Source organism: Emys orbicularis, chromosome 2 (assembly GCF_028017835.1).
Source record: "Emys orbicularis isolate rEmyOrb1 chromosome 2, rEmyOrb1.hap1, whole genome shotgun sequence".
Classification (NCBI taxonomy): Eukaryota; Metazoa; Chordata; order Testudines; family Emydidae; genus Emys; species Emys orbicularis.
In genome coordinates, this window is record NC_088684.1 from 43,906,182 (window position 1) to 43,928,679 (window position 22,498).

Sequence of the window (22,498 nt, forward strand, 5' to 3'; positions counted from 1 at the left end):
AACGCAATCGTTAAGGTACTGCTCTCAAAGGTAGTGACCCTGGGAAACGTGGAGGTCATCATAGATGGCTTCGCCGCGATGGGATTCCCAAACTGCGGTGGGGCTATAGATGGAACTCACATCCCTATCCTGGGACCGGACCACCAGGCCAGCCAGTACATTAACCGAAAGGGCTACTTTTCAATGGTGCTGCAAGCACTGGTGGACCATCGGGGACGTTTTACAAACATCAACGTCGGATGGCCGGGCAAGGTTCATGACGCTCGCGTGTTCAGGAACTCTGGTCTGTTTAGACGGCTGCAGGAAGGTATTTACTTCCCGGACCACAAAATAAGTCTTGGGGATGTGGAGATGCCTACAGTGATCCTTGGGGACCCAGCCTACCCGCTAATGCCCTGGCTCATGAAGCCCTATACTGGCGCCCTGGACACTGAAAAAGAACTGTTCAACTACCGGCTGAGCAAGTGCAGAATGGTGGTGGAGTGTGCTTTTGGCCATCTCAAGGGGAGATGGAGAAGCTTACTGACTCGCTGTGATCTCAGCGAAACCAATATCCCCATTGTTATAGCAGCTTGCTGTGTGCTCCACAATCTCTGTGAGAGCAAGGGGGAGACCTTTATGGCGGGGTGGGAGGTTGAGGCAAATAGCCTGGCATCTGATTACGCCCAGCCAGACAGCCGGGCGATTAGAAGAGCCCAGCGGGACGCGCTGTGCATCTGGGAGGCTTTGAAAGCTAGGTTCCACAGTGAGCAGGGTAACCTGTGACTTTTAAGTTTCTGTACAGAGAAGCTGAACCTGCCCCCGTTTCTTTACCCAGTTAATGTTGACTATCCTCTCCAGTTACAGACCCCCTCCACCCCCTTCCAAAAAAATAAAATCAGTTTTATTTTGTTAATGAACACCGTTGTCTTGATTACTGTTTTCGCGGGAATGTTTTAAACCTGGGACGCAGACTGTGGTGGGGAGCGGGTGTAGTGTACTGATGCAAATGATCCTTCTAAACTCCAGGAATGACAGGATTCGCAGTGGCGGACTGGTTGTTTCAACGGAGCCTGCCAGCCCTCCTGAGCGGGACTGCGTGTATGTGGGGGCTATGTGACTTTATGGCAGGGGGAGGAGGGTTACAGATCCCCTGCTGCGTGGCTCTGTGATCCAGGACAAGGACCGCTGCATAAGATCTGTAACTGCCCTCCCCCGCCACAAAGTCACAGAGCAACCCCCCCCCCACACACAGAACATGAAAACCACCTCCCAGACTGACCAGGGTAACTAGTCACTGCACTGTGTATGTGCCCTGCTTCTGGACCTGCCCCCGCCTCTGTACCCTGCTAAAGGTGACTGTCCTGTCCAATTACCAAGCCCCTTCCCCCCCTTGAGACAGACTCTCCCACAAAAGAACATGATTGAAACAGAAATGAACAGAAACGTATTTTTTATTAACAACCACACATGAAACTGGGGGGTGAAACTTGGACGGGGGCTTGGGTGAGGCGAGCAGGAAAGGACTTTTCAAATTTTGCGGAATGACAGCCTTCTGGTGCTTGATCAGTCTGCAGGGGTCGAGTGAGAGTTTTCACGGACTCTGCCGCCCCTCCTTCTTTGGACTTTGGGCGAGGGGGGTATGGGACTTGGTGGCGGGGGAGGGCGGTTACAGATAGACTGCAGCGGGGCTCTGTCCTCCTGCCTCCGTTCCTGCAGAACATCAACAAGGCGCCGGAACGTGTCCGTTTGCTCCCTCAGAAGTCCAAGCAGCGTTTGAGTCGCCTGCTGGTCTTCCTGCCGCCACCTCTCCTCACGTTCCATGTGTGTCCGGTGCATTTGGGACAAATTCTCCCTCCAATGGTTCTGCTGTGCTGCCTGGGCTCGGGAGCAGCCCATTAGTTCTGAGAACATGTCCTCTCGCGTCTTCTTCTTCCTCCGCCTAATGTGCGCTAGCCTCTGGGAGTGTGATGCCAGGCTGGGTTGGGAGACAGTCGCAGATGTGGCTGTGGGAATGAGAAAAAGGTAGTGAATTCCTCCGAAACATAAATGTAGTTGTGAACAAAGAACATAGTCTTTCTCTGTGAACAAGCCCAGGCACCGCACCTATCACATGCGCACTCAGGACAATGTCGAATTTTCGGACCTCGCCTTCAGTGCCTGGGGTCTTGCACTGCCGATCTGGGAAGCGGGGCAGGACACCAGAATTTCTGTAGCAGGCAGACATGATAAGCCATAGACTTGTGGCTGCTTAAAACTTTAGTAGTATCACTGGCCTCCTTTCACATTGAAAGCAATGCCAGTCTCTGCTGCCAGCAATCGGCCAAGCATGAACTCTGGCCCTGTCCCACCCCCTCGCGGATGTCCCAGGGAAAGATCCCTGTATGCTGCCCCTCTCCCGCCTCCACCGCGTGGCTGTAAACCAGCGGTTACAGTTCTGTAAAGGAACTTGCAAGCAGTCCCAATACTAACAGTCCCCTACCTAATTCAAAGCAGGTCATCATGAGCGACATAACAATAATGAGGATCTCGGACAGCGATAAGGAAAGGATGCTTTGGGAAAGCCTGCAAAGACCAGGGCCCTATGCCGCCATGCTGTGCAAGGCAATGATCCCGGAGTACTTAAGGATCTCCTGGCACGGGAACGTCTCCTACTTCGGAGGACCCAATAAGGCCGCTCTCCCCAGGAACCTGATGAACAGGCTTTCCCATTACCTCCAGGAGAGCTTCCTCGAGATGTCCGTGGAGGATTTCAGCTCTATCCCCGGACATATAGACCGCATTTTAATATAGCTGCAGTGGCAGGGACTAAAGAGTGGAGCAGCTTGGGCAGCAGAATCATGCACAACCGGACACTGTTAGATTTTTTTAAAATAGTTGGAACTGAATACTTAAGCGCCCAGGGTAAAGAAATCATGAAGAACACATTGTTCTTATTCTTAATATTCCAGTTTTGTTAAAAACAAATGTTTAGATGTTTAAAACACTTACTGCTTGATCCTTCCCCTGAATCTGTGTCCGGGTTAAATGCTGGGGACGGTTGGTAGGGGATCTCTGTAAGGGTGATGAAGAGCTCCTGGCTGTCGGGGAAATCAGCTTGGTAAGCGCTGTCGACTGCCTCGTCCTCCTCATCTCCTTCCTCATCTTCCCCGTCCGCTAACATGTCCGAGGAACCAGCCGTGGACAATATCCCATCCTCAGAGTCCACGGTCAGTGGTGGGGTAGTGGTGGCAGCCGCACCTAGGATGGAATGCAGTGCCTCGTAGAAACGGGATGTGTGGGGCTGGGATCCGGATCGTCCGTTTGCCTCTTTGGTCTTCTGGTAGCCTTGTCTCAGCTCCTTGATTTTCACGCGGCACTGCATTGCATCCCGGCTGTATCCTCTCTCTGCCATGGCTTTAGAGATCTTCTCATAGATCTTTGCGTTCCGTCTTTTGGAGCGCAGCTCGGAAAGCACGGACTCATCGCCCCACACAGCGATCAGATCCAAGACTTCCCGATCAGTCCATGCTGGGGCCCTCTTTCTATTCTGGGTTTGCACGGCCATCTCTGCTGGAGAGCTCTGCATCGTTGCCAGTGCTGCTGAGCTCGCCACGATGTCCAAACAGGAAATGAGATTCAAACTGGCCAGACAGGAAAAGGAATTCAAATTTTCCCGGGGCTTTTCCTGTGTGGCTGGTCAGAGCATCCGAGCTCGGACTGCTGTCCAGAGCGTCAACAGAGTGGTGCACTGTGGGATAGCTCCCGGAGCTATTAGCGTCGATTTCCATCCACACCAAGCCTAATTCGATATGGCCATGTCGAATTTAGCGCTACTCCCCTCGTTGGGGAGGAGTACAGAAGTCGAATTTAAGAGACCTCTATGTCGAACTAAATAGCCTCGTGGTGTGGACGGGTGCAGGGTTAATTCGATGTAACGGCGCTAAATTCGACATAAACGCCTAGTGTAGACCAGGCCTAAGTTGTTATATAAGGTTATAGGTAGGTTAAGGTTAGTAAAATATAGTTAATCAATGTATTAGTATTGCATATAGAATTGCATTTGTTGAGGGTGGTTACAGTACATGTGAAGTTGTTAGGCAATCAGTAATAGTAGCGTTGCATGTGCTTGTAACTATTTTCAATATAATTTACCCTTTATATGTGCACTTATAGAAATAGGTAGTTAATGCATAATATTACTTGTACTTGTGCTTGTCTCCAGTATAACTTGCCATTTGTATTAATCCTCACTCAGTGCTGATCTTTAATTTTGTTTTTCTTATTCTGTCTGTGTTGCCTTTATAGCTATAAGTCATTAAAAACCCTTCTTGAGGAATAATTAGTTGTTTAGTTTCTCTTTTGCAGACACTACTCAACCTCATTACATCTGTGTTGGGTGGTGGGAAGTAGCGATCACCCAGAGCCCCACTAGGGCCCTGACCGTAAACTCCCTAGGGCTCTGATGTGTGCCTCCTCCTTCCATTAATCTCCACACCATTAACAGCTGAGCTGGAGAAAAGCCATTCTCCATGGGTGTACTTTGGTAAACAAATCTCCCCCACTGTCAAAAGTCTTTTTCATAAGGTTCTTTATTGTCCATATAGACCTTTCCACAAGACCATTTGTTTGGGGGTGGGGGTAATTTGGACTTGATGTTTTGTGATGAAAATCCCAATCTATGGCAAATTGCCTAAAATCTGCACTGGAAAATTGCAGCCCATTATCGCTAAAGACTCCATCTGGAATTCCATGTCTGGAGAAGATTCCCTTCATGCCGGTTATCATGGATTTACTATTAGTACTGTGTAGTGTGCAAATTTCTGGATACAGAGAATAATAATTGTGACTATTAAATAATCCTTTGAGTGACAGGTAAATAAATCAGTGCCGACCTTCTCATAAGGCCTTTGTGGAACTGGAGGAGGTCTCAGTGTCTTTGTTGGTGGCATGGCTTGTATATAAAGATTGAAAAGCAGTTTCCTACCACGTTAGTAATGTTGTGATTGATCCACGGCCAATACAGCACCTCTCGTGCTCATTGTTTGCACTTCTCAGTTCTTAAATGATCCTCATGGATCTTCTGTAGCATTTCTTTTTGGAGGCTCATTAGAATTACAATCTTACTGCCCTTGAAAATCACCCCATCCATCACAGTAAATTCAGGTCTGCAGTTCCAATAGTCACATATACTTGGACAGCAACTGCTTATTTCTTCAGACCACCCTTTAATTATCACTTTTTTAAGGATTAACGATTCATCTTCTTTGACTGGGGACGTAGCATCATTTCAAGGGCTGAAATCTTCCTCTTATCAGGTTTTCTTTGCAGTTCACTTTGATGTCTGGAACCCTGCTCCCAGGCTAAGTCCACTGTGCTCTGGCGAACAGCAAGTTCTTATCTGGACACGTTTGAGCCCCTGTCAGACTTCCATAGTGAGCGGTCCCACCTTGATTTCTGCAGGTACCATAACACTTTTCTGCTAAAATTTCAATATTTGGCTGATGCACAGACATGTTATAAAGTCACAAACTGGGGCTTTGCAAACTGGCTGACTGTTTCTTGCCTTAGCACAGTGGTTCGCAGACTTTTGTACTGGTGACCCCTTTCACACAGTAAACCTCTGAGTGCGACCCCCCTTATACATTAAAACACTTTTAAATATATTTAACACCATTATAAATGCTGGAGGTGAAGCGGGGTTTGGGGTGGAGGCTGACAGCTTGCAACACCCCATGTAATAACCTCGAGACCCCCTGAGGGGTCCCGACCCCCAGTTTAAGAACCCCTGCCTTAGCATAAAGCTGTCACATGTGGTTGCAACATAAAGCACATCGGCCCAATCCTGCAAATACCTACGATCCAATGACTGTGCTGAACCCACTAGTCAGTGTTCACAGGATCGAGTCCCATGTTTGCAAACAGGGAGACAATCTGACACAGTTTAATTCCCTGAAAAGCAATTAGGGCCTGATCCTGCAAAGTGCTGAGCTCCCATTAGGCTCTTAAAAATCATGTATTAAAGCAATGTTAGATGATGTATTTGATGTAGAACATGTTGGAGATGTATTTGTTTATAACTGTAGTTCATTCACAGTTTCACACCAAGTTATGGGAAACTATTGTGCACTTGTATAATCGGTCTCGCTGAGCAATATCTCTAGATAATGTTGCAGATGTGCATGCAGTATTTGTGAAATATTTTCCTTACCTTTTTTTAACCATTTCAAATTAATAGTTCAAAGTAACTTAGATCTATTGGAAATGTGTTTAATCATAAGGAGAAAATACTTCACAGCAGGAAGGTTTCCTGTTCCACTTCCTTAGGGCCCAATCCTGCAAACTGCTGAGCTCTTTCAGGATTAGCTGAAGTGAGTGCACTCAGCACCTTGTAGAAGACACATGGGAATTCATAGGATCAAGCCTATAAGGAGCTGCCGTTCTTTGTTTTTATAGAAGTACTAATAAAGTGTGCCTGATCTCCCTCGGCACTATAACATCCCCTCCCCCCCCACCCATGGAAAGTCCACTAGACAAGGTTTTGCCAGCACAGAATATCTGCAAGTTCCCCTCTGCTGGGACTAGCTCAGCCAAAGGAGTGGTAGGCATTGACTCATTGCACAGCAGGATTGCCAAGGAATGCTCTGATACAGTTCCTTCCCATTGCGGGGTTATCTCAGGCAGCTTCCGGTCAGCCATGCAGCGGGGGTGCTAAGGCAGGCTTCCTGCATGTCCTGGCACTGAGGACTGCGCTGTGCCCCAGAAGCGGCCAGCAGCAGGTCCGGCTCCTAGGCCCCTGCCCCCACCTCGAGCACTGGCTCTGCAGTTCCCAGCCAATGGGAGATGGGGGGGGGAGGGGCAGTGCCTGCAGGCCAGAACCGCATGGAGCCGCTTGCATGCCTCTGCCTAGGAGCCGGACCTGATGCTGGCTGTTTCTGGGGCGCAGTTTGGTCCGCAGTGCCAGGACAGGCAGGAAGCCTGCCTTAGCATCCCTGCTGACTGGGAGCTGCCTGAGGTAAGCCCACATCCAACACTGTGCCCCCTCAAACCAGAGTCCCTTTCTGCACCCCAAACCCTTTATCCTTGGCCCCACCCCAGAGCCTGCACTCCCAGCCCAGAGCCCTGACCCTCTCCCGTGCCCCAACCCCACGCCCCAATCCCCTGCCCCAGCCCTGATCCTCCCTAACCTGGTGGCCCTTCCTGCACCCCAAACCCCTCATCCCTGGCCCCACCCCAGAGCCTGCACCCTGAGCCCATAGCCCTGCCCCCCTCCCACACCCCAACCCCCTGCCCCAGCCCAGAGCCCCCTCCCACACCCTGAACCCCTCATTCCCGGCCCCATCCTGCAGCCCTCAGCCCCGCATCCCAACCCTCTGCCCCAGCTCTGAGCCCCTCCCACACCCCAAACCCCTCATCCCCATCTCTGTTGGGTCGCGGGCATCAACAATTTTCTTCAACTGGGTCTCTAAAAAAAAGTTTGAAAACCACTGCTCTAGTGTCTACATTCATCCCCAGAAGGCCAATAAATCCTGCTGTCTGTTACATTGGTGTAATCTCCTTGAAGTGCCCTGCTGCATTCAAGCAGAATTTAGCCACATGGCTGTATTAAGGCTTGAGATGCAATGAAAATGTGAGTATATATTAGCTGACAAATGCATACCCTATCTTAAATTACTGCCTATTTACCTTACAAAGTAATAGACTATGACTAGAGATGGTTGGGCATTTTCTGTCACAATAATTTTCCCAGGAAAAAATGCCCTTTTCCACAAAGTCAAAATTGTCCATGGGAACATTTCAATTTTGCTGAAAATTTTTGATTGTTCGTTGGGAAAATCAGAATGGTGGCTCCCCGGCTGCTCGACTCGAAGGCTTTCACCTGCTGGCAGAAAGTGAAATTGACAACAGACTTCTAGGAGCCCTGATGAGGCTGAGTGCCCTGACTCTGCTTCAATGCTTCGCTCCCAGCTTCAAGGTCAAAGAGACAGACCACTTCAGTTCTCTGCCTCTCCAATGTGGGGCTTGTGGGAACAATGAGCAGCCGGGCTTTCTGCTCGTTGGCTGCTGGAGCTAGTGGGGAGGCGGAGCAGAAAGTGAAATTGACAAGACCCTTTCTTGCAGGCAGCCAGGAAACCAAACTTTTTTTCTTGAAATCCCTTCCCACAAAAAAAAAAAAAAAAATTTGTTTTTACTTTTTATCTTGGTTCGGGATGAAACATTTTTCAAAACCACAACATATTTCACAGGAAGGTATTTCCATTATCTGGCCAGCTCTAAATACAATGAACACAAAGTACAACATGCTAAAGATGTGGCGGTTACATTAATTTTCATCAACCAGAGTGTTTGTACTTATGACTTCCATCCAAGTAAAACCGGAGGCAGAGAATGAACTAAAATAGCTGCATTACTAATCTTTGAAAATCCAGAGAAAGTGAATATAAAAAATGTACTGGTATAGCTAGTCCAATAACACAGATATTTACTCATGTGAGTAATCCTTACTCACACGGGTAGTCCCACAGGATCTCACTCAATAGCATGTCAGCCAAGAAAAACTGGATATTTACCACAGGCGGTAGTTAAAATTATTGTGGGATTTCCCTGTAAGTAAAGGAAATATTGCAAATGCTACATTAAATGATGTCCACTTTAAATAACTGCAAGTATAAATGTGCACACAAATAGAAAAAAAAATCTTGTAGAATAAGGGCCTCCCCCTGTAAATGCATACAAAGGGGAATAGGCCTTGATCACAAAAGTAGATAATTTGAGTTAGGCTAGGCCTGTACTGTATAGAAATTCTCTTACAATAGATAAAATTCTGGCTGAGAATTGATCCAATTGTTGATTTGTGGTTTAAGTACCATATACTATTATGTTCTTTAAAGCATACTGCCAGTTCCCAGTAGGGCTCAAGTCCACAGATAGTAACCCTGCTAAAGTGCACAACGTTTCAGATGATGTGCACAGCTACACCCAGAGCACACATTTCCACTCGGATTAGAGGCAACAGAATTGATAAGCAGATATTTTTCCGACGGAAATGAATTTATGTTCACTGGTCCATTATTCTTAATGGAACACTCATTGAAATGAGCGACGAGTTAGCCATTTACGCTTTCAGTACCTTCATTGCAATTCAGAATTCCTGTAGATTCCTGCAATCCAGAATTCTCAGGCATGGATGAACCAATATGCACTCAGTGCACCTGCACAGGGCCCCTATCTCAGGGGGACCCCGACAACCAGATTTGATGGGGGGAAATCTTGTGATTTTTTTGAAGCTAACCCAGTGGCTCAAGCTGGTCTCTTGTAAAGGTGATGGAAGCTCTGTTTCCATGTTTAATTCTTAGTATAGTTTAGTACATTTATATCAGTATGATGAAAATAAATCACGCCATTTTAGAAGACTAAGCAGAATGCAATTGAGATGAGCCCAGCAGAGCTTTGGATTGACCCACTGCTGTCACTGTCAGAGCCAGGCTTTGATGTTTATAGTGGGTAACAATGTTACAGGTTCCACCAAAGGTAATTAACCCCTGTCTACTGTGATTATACTGCTACGCATGGTAATAGGACTAGGATTTTGGGGAGGGTCAGATAAATGCTTCTTTGGGGCAACCCTGATCTTAATGAATTGGGATTAGCATACAGGAGTCCCTTGCTCTACGTCCCAAGCTTAGTCTGCTAGTCTAGGCTGTCTCTTATTAAATTTTAGATCTTGTGGCTAGAGGTTACAGTGGTTGCTCAACAGAGGAACATCTCAACTGCAAGCAGCGAGGGGGAAAGGAGCTTGGGGTGCCTCTAACCTCTAATTCGGCCTCAAACCCCTCCTTCCTAAAAAGATGGGATATTTTGAGTTCCCTATGTAAATCAAAAGACCTATGGCTTTAGGTCTCGTGGGTCCCAAAGTCCAGACCTGGGCAACTAGTGGGGCTATGAGTATCCCATGATCTTTAGGAAAATTTGCAGTGGCAAAATTTCAACCCTAAAGATCAGTTTGCATTTTGAGGGCTATTTTGATGAGGAAACTTAGGTCACCCAAATCAGGGACCACTCACAAGCTCTGGGCATCCTGGATCCTAAAGGCCAGCTGCCCTTGCATTTTCAGTGGTGTACATTATTATAATCAAATAAATATAAATGAATGCCAGTCTCAGTTCATGAGATCATTTCTGGTCATAATATAGTATCTCTGCTTTCTAAACAGGATTAATCTAGTGTAACTGGGAGCAGGAGCTGCCCCCTTATTTTGTTCTGATTCTATAATATGTTTCATGATATGTCTTGAATCTCACAACATTTGGAGACATCTTTTCATAAATGAAAAATGCCCAGTAGCTGCAAAAAGTTGCCTCTCCAGCATATAGGAACAACAAGAAAAAAAATCATAGTTTGGAAATATAAGCTGGTAATAAACGTGGAACTACACAATTCATAACTGATATGCATACTTCACTCCAAGTGCAGACTAGAATTAGACAGAGGTCACATGAATGTTTCAAGAAAATGAATTTCTCTAATGCACAGTGCTGCTGTTCTGTGCAACTTCAATCTGAAACACAAGCTTTTAATCTCCTTTGGCGCTCTTACAATAAATAGTGTAAATAACAGTAGTCACTGGAACATGCACTATTTATTCCAAAAGAATTATTTGGCTCCATTACATGACAACCTACATGGATAATAAGAGCATCCAAAGTCTATCACCTCCTTCTTTGGTGCCGGCTCACTGCAAATCATAATGCGACTACTATAAAAGAAATGTGCTCCACAACACATTTTGAAAAGGTTTCAGAAAAGTAACAATAATCTCAGTATAAGCAGATAAGAAAAGATGCTGTGGTTACAGAGGGCCATCCAATTGTGCAAGAGGAGGATGTACAACAATGATATCAGTTTAACTGAGGAGAGTGGTAAAACTATAAAAGAAAATGGAATAGCAAAAGAGAAGTAGAGGAGTGGGAGGAATGTCAAAGGTGAAAAATGGATAGGGTGAGGAGGATATGAGCAAAGATGTGGGAAGTGCTGTCTCTGGAAAAACTGACTCACTTAACAATGAATCACATAATAAATACCTGAACACTTGGCTTTTTTTTCATCACATTGGTTGAAAGAAACAGCTGGATCAAGAAACCACCCTCCCTATTGAGTTTCTCCTTGTTGCAATTTAATCTGTAGCACCATGTTATGACTGCTGAAAAACCTTAAGTGCTTCTGGACTTTGTAATGTTTTTGACATCATGACTTTTTTTTTCTTGTGTGGGTACAACCAGGAGCAGTAGCTTTGGACCCAAGAAATTACTCCGGTCACGGAAAGACAAAGGGGGTTAACAGACTTTGCTGACAATATGCCATGATGTCTAAAAAGTACATCACAATCAACAACACACATTTTTCTAAGCTCTCACTGGATATGCATTCAGTTAAACAGAACTTACAACTTAAGTCTCTGGAATAGAATCATCTTGTAGGTCCTAATAATAGGCATCTTAGAGTTCTAAGGCCAAAGTCTAGGGCCATTTACACCAGTGTAATTTAATTTAATTCAAGAGTTATTCTGAATTTATATCACCGTAAAAGAGAATTAATTTTGACACTCGGTCTTTTATGTGCACTTGATTGTTATAGCCAGTGAGACTTTACTGTTTTGAAATATAATGCATTATATTGAAAATAGCTTTACTGTTTTATTCACTTGTGACTGCAATAAAAAAGACTCAGACTTAGTGTAAAACACTTGACTTCAAGCTATTTACACCAGGAATGGATTTGTCTCACTCATATAATATATATAATATTATACTACTTCTAAGTAGTTTAAAGAGTGATCTAATAGATAAAGGAAGGAGTTGGTTTTGTATTGTGCTCTAAAGATAATTTGCTCATAAGGTGCAGCTTTTGAGAGGATCAACATCCTTTGTGAGTCTATGGGTAAATGACACACCGTACACTTTGTGCTGGAAAGCAGGTTAAAATCTATAATAAATCAAAACTCTCTTCCTTCAGTACTAAAATATTGATTTCAGGTTGAGATTGTGATCTGGAGTCCAAACAGAAAGCTAACCTTTTATAGCACATAAAGTTGCAATTGATTTAAAATTTGTTTTTTGAAAATATAGAATAGGAACTCAGGAAATGCTTCGGACATTACAGAAATAATAAAGCAACAAATAAGAGTGTGATAGGATATTTAGGAAAGCTAAAATGGAAGTTAAAATCTGGATAAGGATTAACATCTGCATCTTTGTTTCAAAATATTGGACAAGAAAGTAAACCTACTGTGGACTCAAAATAAATGAAATAAAAAGCAAATTAAGAAATTAGAATAAAAAGAATCCTAGCACACTGCATGGTAGAGTTTTAAAAACTGCTGTTCCTCCTGAGAAGAGTTTCAATGCTATTTGATTTATTATTTGTATTGCAGTAACGACTAGAGGCCCCAACTGAACTCAACACGTCATTGTACTAGCTGTTGTACATACAAAAAGTAAAAGATATTCCTTGATTTGAAGCATTTACAATCTACATGGACATGAAAGACAAAAGGTGGGATGAAGGAAATATTATCCACAATTCCAGATGGAATTAAATGACTTGCCCAAAGTCAAGCCCATGGAAATCTGTGCCAGAGCTAGGATTTGAACCCAAATATCCAAATCGGGTGCACTATTCCTAGTGAACAGACTCTCTTTGCTCGGCATTGATCAACGGTCACAAAGACAGGTCACCCTCATGTCCAAGTTATTGTCTTCTGATCTTGAGTCATCGCCGTTACTAACAAAGTGACAGAGAGAGTATCTCCCCAGAAGGACAGTGCCCTTTGTACATCCCTTTCCAATTCCTCTCTTACAGATAGAGGCTGAGAGGAGAAATTATTCCTATCTATGTAACTAGTTACCCGTAGCTCCTTGCTCTCTTACTCAAAAGCAGAGTTCAGTTTGAAATCCCGAAGGTAAGTAAAAATGCTTAAAGAGGAGTAGGTTATTTCATGGCTATACTACTTCCTTTCATAGCTGCCATTTCATGCCACACCTAGTCATTATGGAGCAATAGTAATCAATGTAGTTAATGTTTGAGCCAACCTGCAGGGAGAATCTGAGGAACCAAAAACTGTGCATAGATACACAGAGAGACATCATTAACTGCAGCAGGTGATTCTAAAGGCTCAAAGAGGGAAATATATTTTAGAGGGAAACAACATTTTCATACTAAAGGTAAGGGGTGCTCTAACTAACATTTCTTTGGAAGTTTTTTAAGTGCCAAAGCAAGGGAGTTGGGTTTTTGGTGATGTTAGCAACTTGATGGCCTGCGCTTTTCCTTTTCTTGGAAAATGGAAGGCTGTATTACTAGTGTTAGGAGTGGTTTGTATCTGATGCAGATCAATTTTCTCCTTCAAGGCAAAGTAGTTTATACTTTAAAACTTGAATCTCTAAAACAAAAAATACAAAGCAGGCATTTAAAATATGTTTTTTTAAAAACTTTTCATGTAATCAGATACTTTTAACTCTTCATCTGGAAATAGGTACTATACTCACAGAGCATTTATTACCAAAAACTGCTTGTATATTTGCATATTGGATACCCTAGAGTCATATATATTTCATTTTTAAGTGTTTTTAGACAGAGGATCCATAAAAAAAGATCATTAGGGATATATAAACTGGTTAGGAAAAGAGAAGTGGGTGAAATGAACTAGTTCAACCCTCAGCCTGGATCTCAGCTGTCAAACTCTCCATTTTTGTGTGTGTGTTAGAAAGAGCTTAGATAGATATTGCTCCTTCTGCTTAACCCTATACTGTTCTTGTATGTTAGCTAAAACCCTTCTCTAAGTCTCAGCCGGTTTAGCATTCTATACTGGACCAGCTGAGTTGGATCAGTTGGATTCATGAGTTCTGAGGTTTCCTGGGCGATAGGGGATTGTGCATTTCAGGGGCTTCTGACCCCTGGGAATGCCAGAGTGCCCTCTTCCCGCAGCCCCTATTGGCCTGGAACGGTGACTCGTGGCCAGTGGGAGCTGCGATCGGCCGAACCTGCGGACGCTGCAGTTAAACAAACCATCCCAGCCCACCAGCGGCTTTCCCTGATGGTCCGCATGCCAAAGGTTGCCGATCCCTGGTTTAAGTGGACAAGGTAGTATATAACTGCCATGTGAGTGGGTACCTTTGCCAACCTACTCTGCTACCATAGTCTCCATGGTATGTATAGTCAAAACTCATCCTCTTTCTGGGGTTTGGCTTTATTAAAAAGTGGGAGGGAATTCCTCCAGTAAGATAACATAAAGATCAGATCAAACCATCTCCCCAGGTTTGACTGCTCCAAGGGTTTCTCCTTCAGTACTGCTCAGACCACACCCCAGATTCTCTTGCCGCACATGGAAAAGCGAGTCACCTTCTTCACTTCCTCCTTTGCCAGGATAATCGACAACTGGGTGGGATGTGAACCCGTTTCCTGGCAAAATGCTAATTTTCTGTTTATCTAACTTCTTCCTGCAGTTTCAGTGGAAAGCAGTTTTCTTCTTTCTATACCTCTGCAATTAGGCCTTGTCCCTGCAAGTAGCCACCCTGAGTTCAGTGGGATTCTTTATATCACTAATGCCTGCTCACATGGGTGGGTGGGGGAGTGCAAAGTCAAGCTCCTCTTGTGTAGCACTGTTGTATACAGTGAAACAAATACAGCCTTCCTAGTGCTGGGCAATATAGTTCCTATGCATGAGTCCAGAAACTGCCTTCTCCTGTGAATTGTAGAGGAGACAACAGAAGAATTAAATGGGATGGAAAAGCCCTAAAAGCAGGGAATCTAGAGAGGGCTCTGCCTCCACAATATGTTCTTCCCTCCCTGTGGTTGGGGCTTGGTAGCTTAAGGTTGTGTACTGGGGAATGGGGGAGAGCCAAGATGCAGAGGTGCTGAGCGCTCAACTGCAATATGAATGATCAATGCAGAGACCACCACTACTTTTTGCAACATTAACTTTCACTGCGTGTCAGCACTGCTTTACAGAATTGGTCTAGTCCTTTAAGTGGAGGTGTTCTAACCCGAGGAGAAGGGAATTTCATTTCCACCAGTCCCTTAGATTTATGACAGGAAGTGATACACACAACTGAACCCACAGTTTTCAAAGCTGGGTTCCTTGTGATGGGCTCCTGAATAGCAACCTTGAATGTAAGAGCACTGAACTGCCCTGGCTGTCATTGAGAGCTGAGTGCTCAGTTCTTTTGAAATTCAGGAGGCTTTAATTTAGCATTAATTTAGGTGCCTATATATGGATTTGGGAGCTTGACTTTTGGCACCCAGGTTTTAAAAGTTTGTCTTAAACCTTTATTTATAAATATATGGAATGAGAATTCTGATGGACTAAGATGAATGGATTGTAAACTATTATGTAATCATTCACAGAAGCCAAAATAAAAGAAATCATCAAGATGGTTAAGCTCTGTGGACTTCATCTACTCTATCTCCTGGTATTTCACCTGGTGAGTGATTGCTTTTTCTTTTGTTTAGTTGGTAAAAACCTATGAATATCAACAGATGTATCCAGGCCCTTAAATTATCTTTCATAAATGGCATTTCAGTATAAAAGTAGGATGGGCAACATATTTTGTGGATAAAAATCCTGGGCATTCATATCCTTATTCAAAAGATTACAATTAATGTCAGTCATTTAAAAAAACAGTTTGGTGACAAGCTTTAAATAAAAAGATCTTCTTACACTTCTCCTATAGTAACTAAATCTGCTAAGGGAGTATGATTAAGACATGGTGTCGTATTTCTCTTTGCTGTAGCTGAACCTCACATTAATAAAGATTTGAGAATGATTCCACCCTATATCATCAAACAGTGATGACTTTTTACACTAGTTTAGTGCTGTGCTCTGTATTATAATTTACACTTGTGCTGCTATATAAATGCATTTTCTTAGGACAGACTGTGCTATATCATTTAAATCATACTTATTTATTTTACTTAACTTCATATCTATGGCCTAAACCTTCAACCTTTACGCATATGAGTAATCCTCATTTATGGGAGCAGGCCCATTGAAGTCAATGAAATTACTGATATGTGTAAAGGCTGAAGGATTGGGGCTCTAAGCTGCATTTGTAACTAACATAAAGTATAAAAGAGTCAGATCAAACCTGTAATAAAACAATGCCCCCCCCAAATATGGAGACCAGTATAACCATTACTCTCATAAATCCCATTGTCCTCAGTAGATTACTTGTGTGAACATAGGATTGCAAGACTCATCCTATGTTCCTTGTTGTACTTCAAATTTTTATTGCCAATTGGTGCACCTACAGAACTCCTGAAATTGTACTGCAACGGTTATAGTTTGTACAGGATTGTAGCAACTGCCAAACAGAAACTAGACCAAAAAGGTAAACAGCTCTTCCTTGTTGGTTCATGAATAATGATTCACAACATACTCATGCATTAGGAAATGTTTATGGCTCATATAAAGCAGTTTTAATTGACAGGATGAGATAGCTGTTGCTTGATACAAGAGCTAAACTTTGAACCCTACAGTTAGACTGAACAATATTAGCCTTTGTTCCTTCAGAATAGACACATCAACCTATAAAACATGACAAAGTAAAATCCCTCCAAAACCAATGGTCAACAATAATAATAATAATAAAAAAAACCAGTTTACAATGTATAAGGCTGGATTCTGCCTCCTTTGCTCTTGTTGAGAGGGATCTTACTTCTTGAAAAGCCCTTCTGAACTCCCTGAGCCGACTTGCACAATAGGGCACAAACACTATGTAAGTAAAGGTGGCAGCTCCATGGTCATCATTCTCTCACAGTAGGATCCAATGTCAGCTGAACTTCACCTGAAGCACAGCACAATGGCACTTCATGGTAAACTGTACTGAGCCTTGCAAGTCCTCTGTCATAGCTTGTATAAAGTCTTTCCCTGGAAAGTAAGTATGGAAGCATGTACTTTGAATACACTTGTCTTTAACACGGCTGCACTTTGCTGCATAATACCCAGAGGCTAGATCCACGAAGGGAACTTAGGCTCAGCATTGGTCCACTTTGTATAAATAATTAAATATTCAGTGGGCCAGAGAGCATAACACCAGTGCTATAGCCTAGGGGTTGGGGTACTCATGTAGGCTGCAGGAGACACAAGTTCACATCCTTGTTCTAATGACTATATAATTATTTATACAAAGTGGAACAGTTTCAAGGGGAGAGATTGAGAGAAACAGCCCCACCACAGAATATCCCATAGCTCAGTGGTTAGGGTGCTCTCCTGGGAGATGTGGGAGCAAATCATGAAGAGGGGGATATGAAACTGAGAGCCTACCTCTCAGAATGCCTATGGAATTGGGCCCTGCAGGCAAGATAGGCAGGGAACACCTAGTCTGAGGATTCCACCTGGGATGAGGTATGAGATTGGTGTCAGGACTTATTTCCGGGGGCTCTGTGCATGCTCACTAACAGTTCCAGATGTGTGTGGGGGGGCATTATGGCAGATATTTGGGTGCTTAGCTACTTTAGGTGCCTACAGGGTTAGGTGGCAGCTGAGCGGGGGTTTTGAGGATATACATTTTGGACATAGGCACCTACTGCAGCAGTTAGGCACCTAAATCCCTTTGTGTCTCTAGCCCTGTGACTCTGGATTTCTGTTGTGAATTTCTCCACAAAGGACTGGATCTTATTTATGATGGAAGGCATCCAACAGACAAGATTCACTCATAGGGCTTATCTCCACAGGGAAAATGACCAGCAGAACACAGCAGTATAATTATACCACTATAGCTATGCTGGTATAATTCCACATGTGGACACACTGATCTGGAATAAAAGTGATTTTATTCCAGTAGCATTATGATGCAATCTTTAATTACACGATCCGTACTATTTTCCTGCCTCATTCAATGCATAGGATGGCCAGTGCCCACTTAATGAACAGCTATTCAATATTTTGATTTATCCTCAATCTTCAAACTCTGCCCTGAAGACAGAATTATTAATTTTCTCATGGGCTTTTCTATGGCACTGATGCTTCACAAGCATTAATTCATTTATTTTCACAACACCCCTGTGAGGTGTGGTGGCTTTACAGATGAAGAGCTGAGGCATAGAGAGATTAAGGTCAAAGTCTCCACTAATTTTGGGTGTCCAATTTGAGATACTTAGGACCTATATTTTCAGAGTACTTAGCATTACGTAGTACTTAATATAATCAAAACACAGCTCCCACTGACTTGTTTAGCCTCACATGGGAATTGTGTGGCAGAGGCAGGGCTAGAATCCAGTTTTCAAGGGTGGCATTCGACTGCCTTAATTATGAGACCCTAATCCTCTGCCTCATTCACTACACACTTTCCAACTTCTGCAACAAATGAGTCAGGGAGTCCCACAGACAACAGCCACCTTCCCTATACAACCTTGATTCATCCCCAAAGCAGATCCAGCCAGTGCACTGAAAGAGGCAGGGTCCTGTGGAAAAAACAGTATGTAATCATGAAATTAATTAGAGGCTATCATAATGCATATGCACAAAGGAGTTGAATCATGGTTGCCAGACAACCTTTATTCTGGCAGTTCCTAACTTTTGAGTAACTTTTAACATAGTTTTTTGTGTGTAATTTCATATAAACAACTAGCATGGTGTTATGTTTTTATTAAGGAAATTGTATTATCACATGCCATGTCCCTATTTTAATCAGGTACCATTATGATGATCAGTTGTTGTTCTGTGTTTTCCCTGGCAAAACTAAAAGAAAGTTAATGGGAAGGAAATGACTTGCACTATGGATATTCTTAATGTTTGCACATTATTAATCCATTAAAAGCACTTTTTAAAAATGTTCTGTAAATTTTGGAGCTTACTGAAACATTAATGTGTATATGTTAAAAGCTGCTTCAGAAAACTGGTTTTATTTAATGTTTTTAATAACACAGCAAGATATTAGAGCAGGAAGCAAACTTCGAACAGCATGTCCACTCCTAGGGAGCTTTGGTCATAACCACAACTGTTGTGCTGGAACACTGATGTTTACAATGAACGTCAATCCCATTAAAAAGACAATAACTACTGCAGTGTATTTACATTATGTTCTTAGTAGTGAAGTACATAGGGAAGACTATCGCTGTACAGGCTGTAGTCTTGGTTTGTCAGCCAGTGACATGAAGACAAGTCAGTTTTGAACAAGAAGGAAAAAAGAATATGAATATCAGAAATCAGGTGATCGAATCCACAGGCACACACTGTGAAGGGTATTGGTCATCATTTGGAAAATCATTTTTCCTCACTGTTTGTAGTTAAGAACCACCCTTTGGAAACTTGTTAGGCCCTGGCCCGCTCTGCTCTCCGCTCAACCAACTGACATATTTTGGGCAAGATTGTCACTTGCCCTTACATGGACAAGCAGAGGCGTAAGGGGCATAAGCCCTGATCCCCAATCCCCTGCATGAGCACTCTGAGGAGGGGATGGAAGAGCAGCCACCCCAGCCCCTCCCCGCCCCCAACACCACAGGCATGTTAGCCAGGAGTGGGCAGAGCCTCCAGGATGCCAGTCAGAATGAAAGTAAGCTGCTCTTAGGGCAGCACAGCTATCTGCTGTCCCTTATAGGGGGCTAGACACAGGGCTGTAACTGGGGAGGGGCAAGTGAGACAGCTGCCCAGGGTGCAGAGGTGCAGGGGTGGGAAAATGGGGCAGTATGTGTGTGTGTGTGTGTACGTGTGTGTGTGTGGGGGGGGACATCTCCCCCCCCCCAAGATTTTTGCCTTCCATTTAGCACAGTTTGAAAACTGTCACCTCCTCCCAGGAGTCAGCAGATTGGAAGCTACTGGGAGATGCCCGGCCCACTTGGGCCCTTGGCTCCTCATGCTGAAGGAGCCCAATACCGGCTGGCGATGCCCTCTTGAACCAGCTACTGTCCCTGTTCTGCTGCTGCTCTGCAGCGGCGAGTGAGCCCATTGGGGAGCATCTCATAGCAGCTGGGCTTTGTGGGGAGAGGCAAGAGTGTGTCAGGGGCACAGCTCAGAGCTGTGCTGCCCGCCATGCTTGGGGAGCACCCACCCATACAGAGGTACAGAGCAGGGCAGGGCGGGCACGAAGAGCCAGGGGCCCGAGCAGGCCGGGTGGCTCCCATCAGCTTCTGATCTGCTGGCTCCTGGCCAGAGGCAACCATTTTCAAACTGTGGGGTGCGCCCCGTAGGTGGGTGTGCCCCACAGTTTGAAAACCTCTGTGCTAAACGGAAGCAGAAATCTGAGGGGTGACCCTGCATGTCCCGCCACACATCACTTCTAGGGGGCGCAAATATGCTTGCTCACTCCAGGTGCTAAAATGCCTAGTTACAGCTCTGACTAGATGTATGGTCTCAATCTAGCCCTCAGTCCGTTTGTGCACACAAATTGGTTCCTTTTTCAAGCTGAGCATGTGACATTTAATTAAGTAATATATTTACATTGGAAAAAGGCAGCATTTAAATATTTGTTTTGAAATAGAATTTTAAAAAATGATATCAATTTAAAAAAAATGGATCTACATTAAAAACCAGCATGAAAAATAATTAAAAACACATTAAAAATCGACATTAAAAGCCAGCCATTCTCAGCACTGTTCACTTCACGTTATTTTAGTGCAAATTTTTTTTTTTAAAAGCTTCTTTTTCATACTGCAGTGATGCTAGGGCCACTGTTGAATTGCAGCTAGCATAGAAAATATATTGATCATCTTCCTCTACTTCCCTCCTGCACAGGCTACGTGCCATGGTATAAATGAATTGTATGCCAGTGGACCTCTGCAAGACATGACTTTCTCTGTATCAGAAGGTACAATTGGAGTTCATGTAATATACCAGGTAATCATTAACTCTGAGTGTTAGCTCTTTGTTCAAAAGACCCATTCTATGCTCATTGATATCAATGAGAGTTTTGCTGTTGATTTCAGTAGGAAAAGCAACCCCAAGATGTGTTATGATAGAAACTTTGACTTTTATTATCTGATAATTTAGTGCCTGCTGATAAAATTTAAAGCATCAGTCTCTATCAAATGAGTTCCAAGAGGATAAATCTAAAATAGTCTATTGCTATAATCAGCATTCCTAGAGAATGAATTTAAGAAATTACATGCAGTTCATGTTCAGTCCATCAGACAAAGGCGTAACAAGATCCAATGTCTGAAAGCTGAAACACGACCAATTCAGACTGGAAATAACATCTACATTTTTGACAGTGAGGGTAATTAACCATGGGAACAATTTACCATGGGTGGCGGTGGATTCTCCATCACTGGCGATTTTGAATTCAAGATTGGTTGTTTTTTTAAAAAGATATGCTCTAGTTCAAAAGGAAATATTTGGGGAAAATTCTATGGCCTGTGTTATACAACAGGTCAGATTAGATTATCACAGTGGGCCTTTTGGCCTGTGAATCTATGAATCTGTGAACTGCATTCTACCTGATTTCCTTTTCTTTAGAGATTCCTTTTACCCACAGTGATAGTCATTCCAACTGTCACGAGCTTTGTTTCTAGTAAAAGATGAATGGCAGAGCCAATACTCAAATAGACGGAGGATGAGTGTGTTATGTTTTTTCCATTCCTGTACTCAGACCAGCCTCCGTTTTAGACAGATGTCTGCTTTCCCCCTTACTGCATGCTAGAGCTGGGAAAGTAATGTTAACAATGATTCATCTACTAATTTAAGACAGGAGAAACACCAATGTGTTTGAATATCATTTGCCCACTCTAGCAAGGAGCAATGTTGACAATGAATTTAAAAAATTGTGATTTAAGAAAGTTAAATTCTCTGAAATATTCCTGAAAAGGAACCTCTTCCCCTGACTTTTCTTTTTTCCTCTCTAGTTTACAATTGAGCTGCCTGCTGTCAGTTTGAGACTGTCTGGTGAAAAAGATGGCGTCATTGAGATTGCATCAACTAGCGGCTATCTGTATCTCAACGGGTCTCTAGACAGGGAAAACAAAGAAATCCACAGGCTACAGGTGAAATAAATGAGAAATGGAGCAGGTTGAAAAAGAGTTGGGGAGTGTTATTAATTTTTCTCTTTTTTTGCCGAAATTTGAAACTGACATGTCAGTTGAAATTTCCTACCAACCTGTTTGCTGCCACGTAATTCATTGCCAGTAGAGAATTTGACTCCAGGACATTTCTCCCCATCTGGCAGCCTGGGGACAGCTAGCTATGTTATATTCATTTATTTGAGTGCTTGTTTCCGTTTTTACAGTGGAAGGCTACTGTCATCAGAGGAGGGGGTTGGGACACTGAAAATGTGTGCTGAATGCTTTGTACTTGGACAAACCTTTTATAAATGATCCAGATATGACTGTAGGTCTGGTAGAGCCACTTACTACTATGGCTGCCTGACACTTCCCATGATAAGATCCTGTTTTCAGTGGCTTATAACTTGGCCCAATTTTAACCACCTGGGTTGAAATTTTTCATCCTGGGTGTCTGCCCCGGGCTGATTTTTTGTTTTTTTAATTTCAGCCAGAGTGGTTCAGCTGTTTTCAAGAACAAGAGTAGGGAAAGAAATTGTTAAAATTGTTAAAAATT

The 22,498-nt window shown here is 43.6% G+C and overlaps 1 protein-coding gene across 1 annotated transcript in view; it reads left to right on the top strand.

Moving 5' to 3' along the window:
* The first annotated feature begins 15,383 nt into the window (after positions 1–15,383).
* CDH17 (cadherin 17) overlaps positions 15,384–22,498 on the top strand; it is a 35,493-nt gene continuing 28,378 nt past the window's right edge. Inside the window, exons 1-3 of the mRNA XM_065399469.1 lie at positions 15,384–15,434; positions 20,684–20,785; positions 21,790–21,927. Of these exons, the coding sequence (XP_065255541.1) occupies positions 15,384–15,434; positions 20,684–20,785; positions 21,790–21,927 (291 nt within the window). The remainder of the gene's footprint in view (positions 15,435–20,683; positions 20,786–21,789; positions 21,928–22,498) is intronic.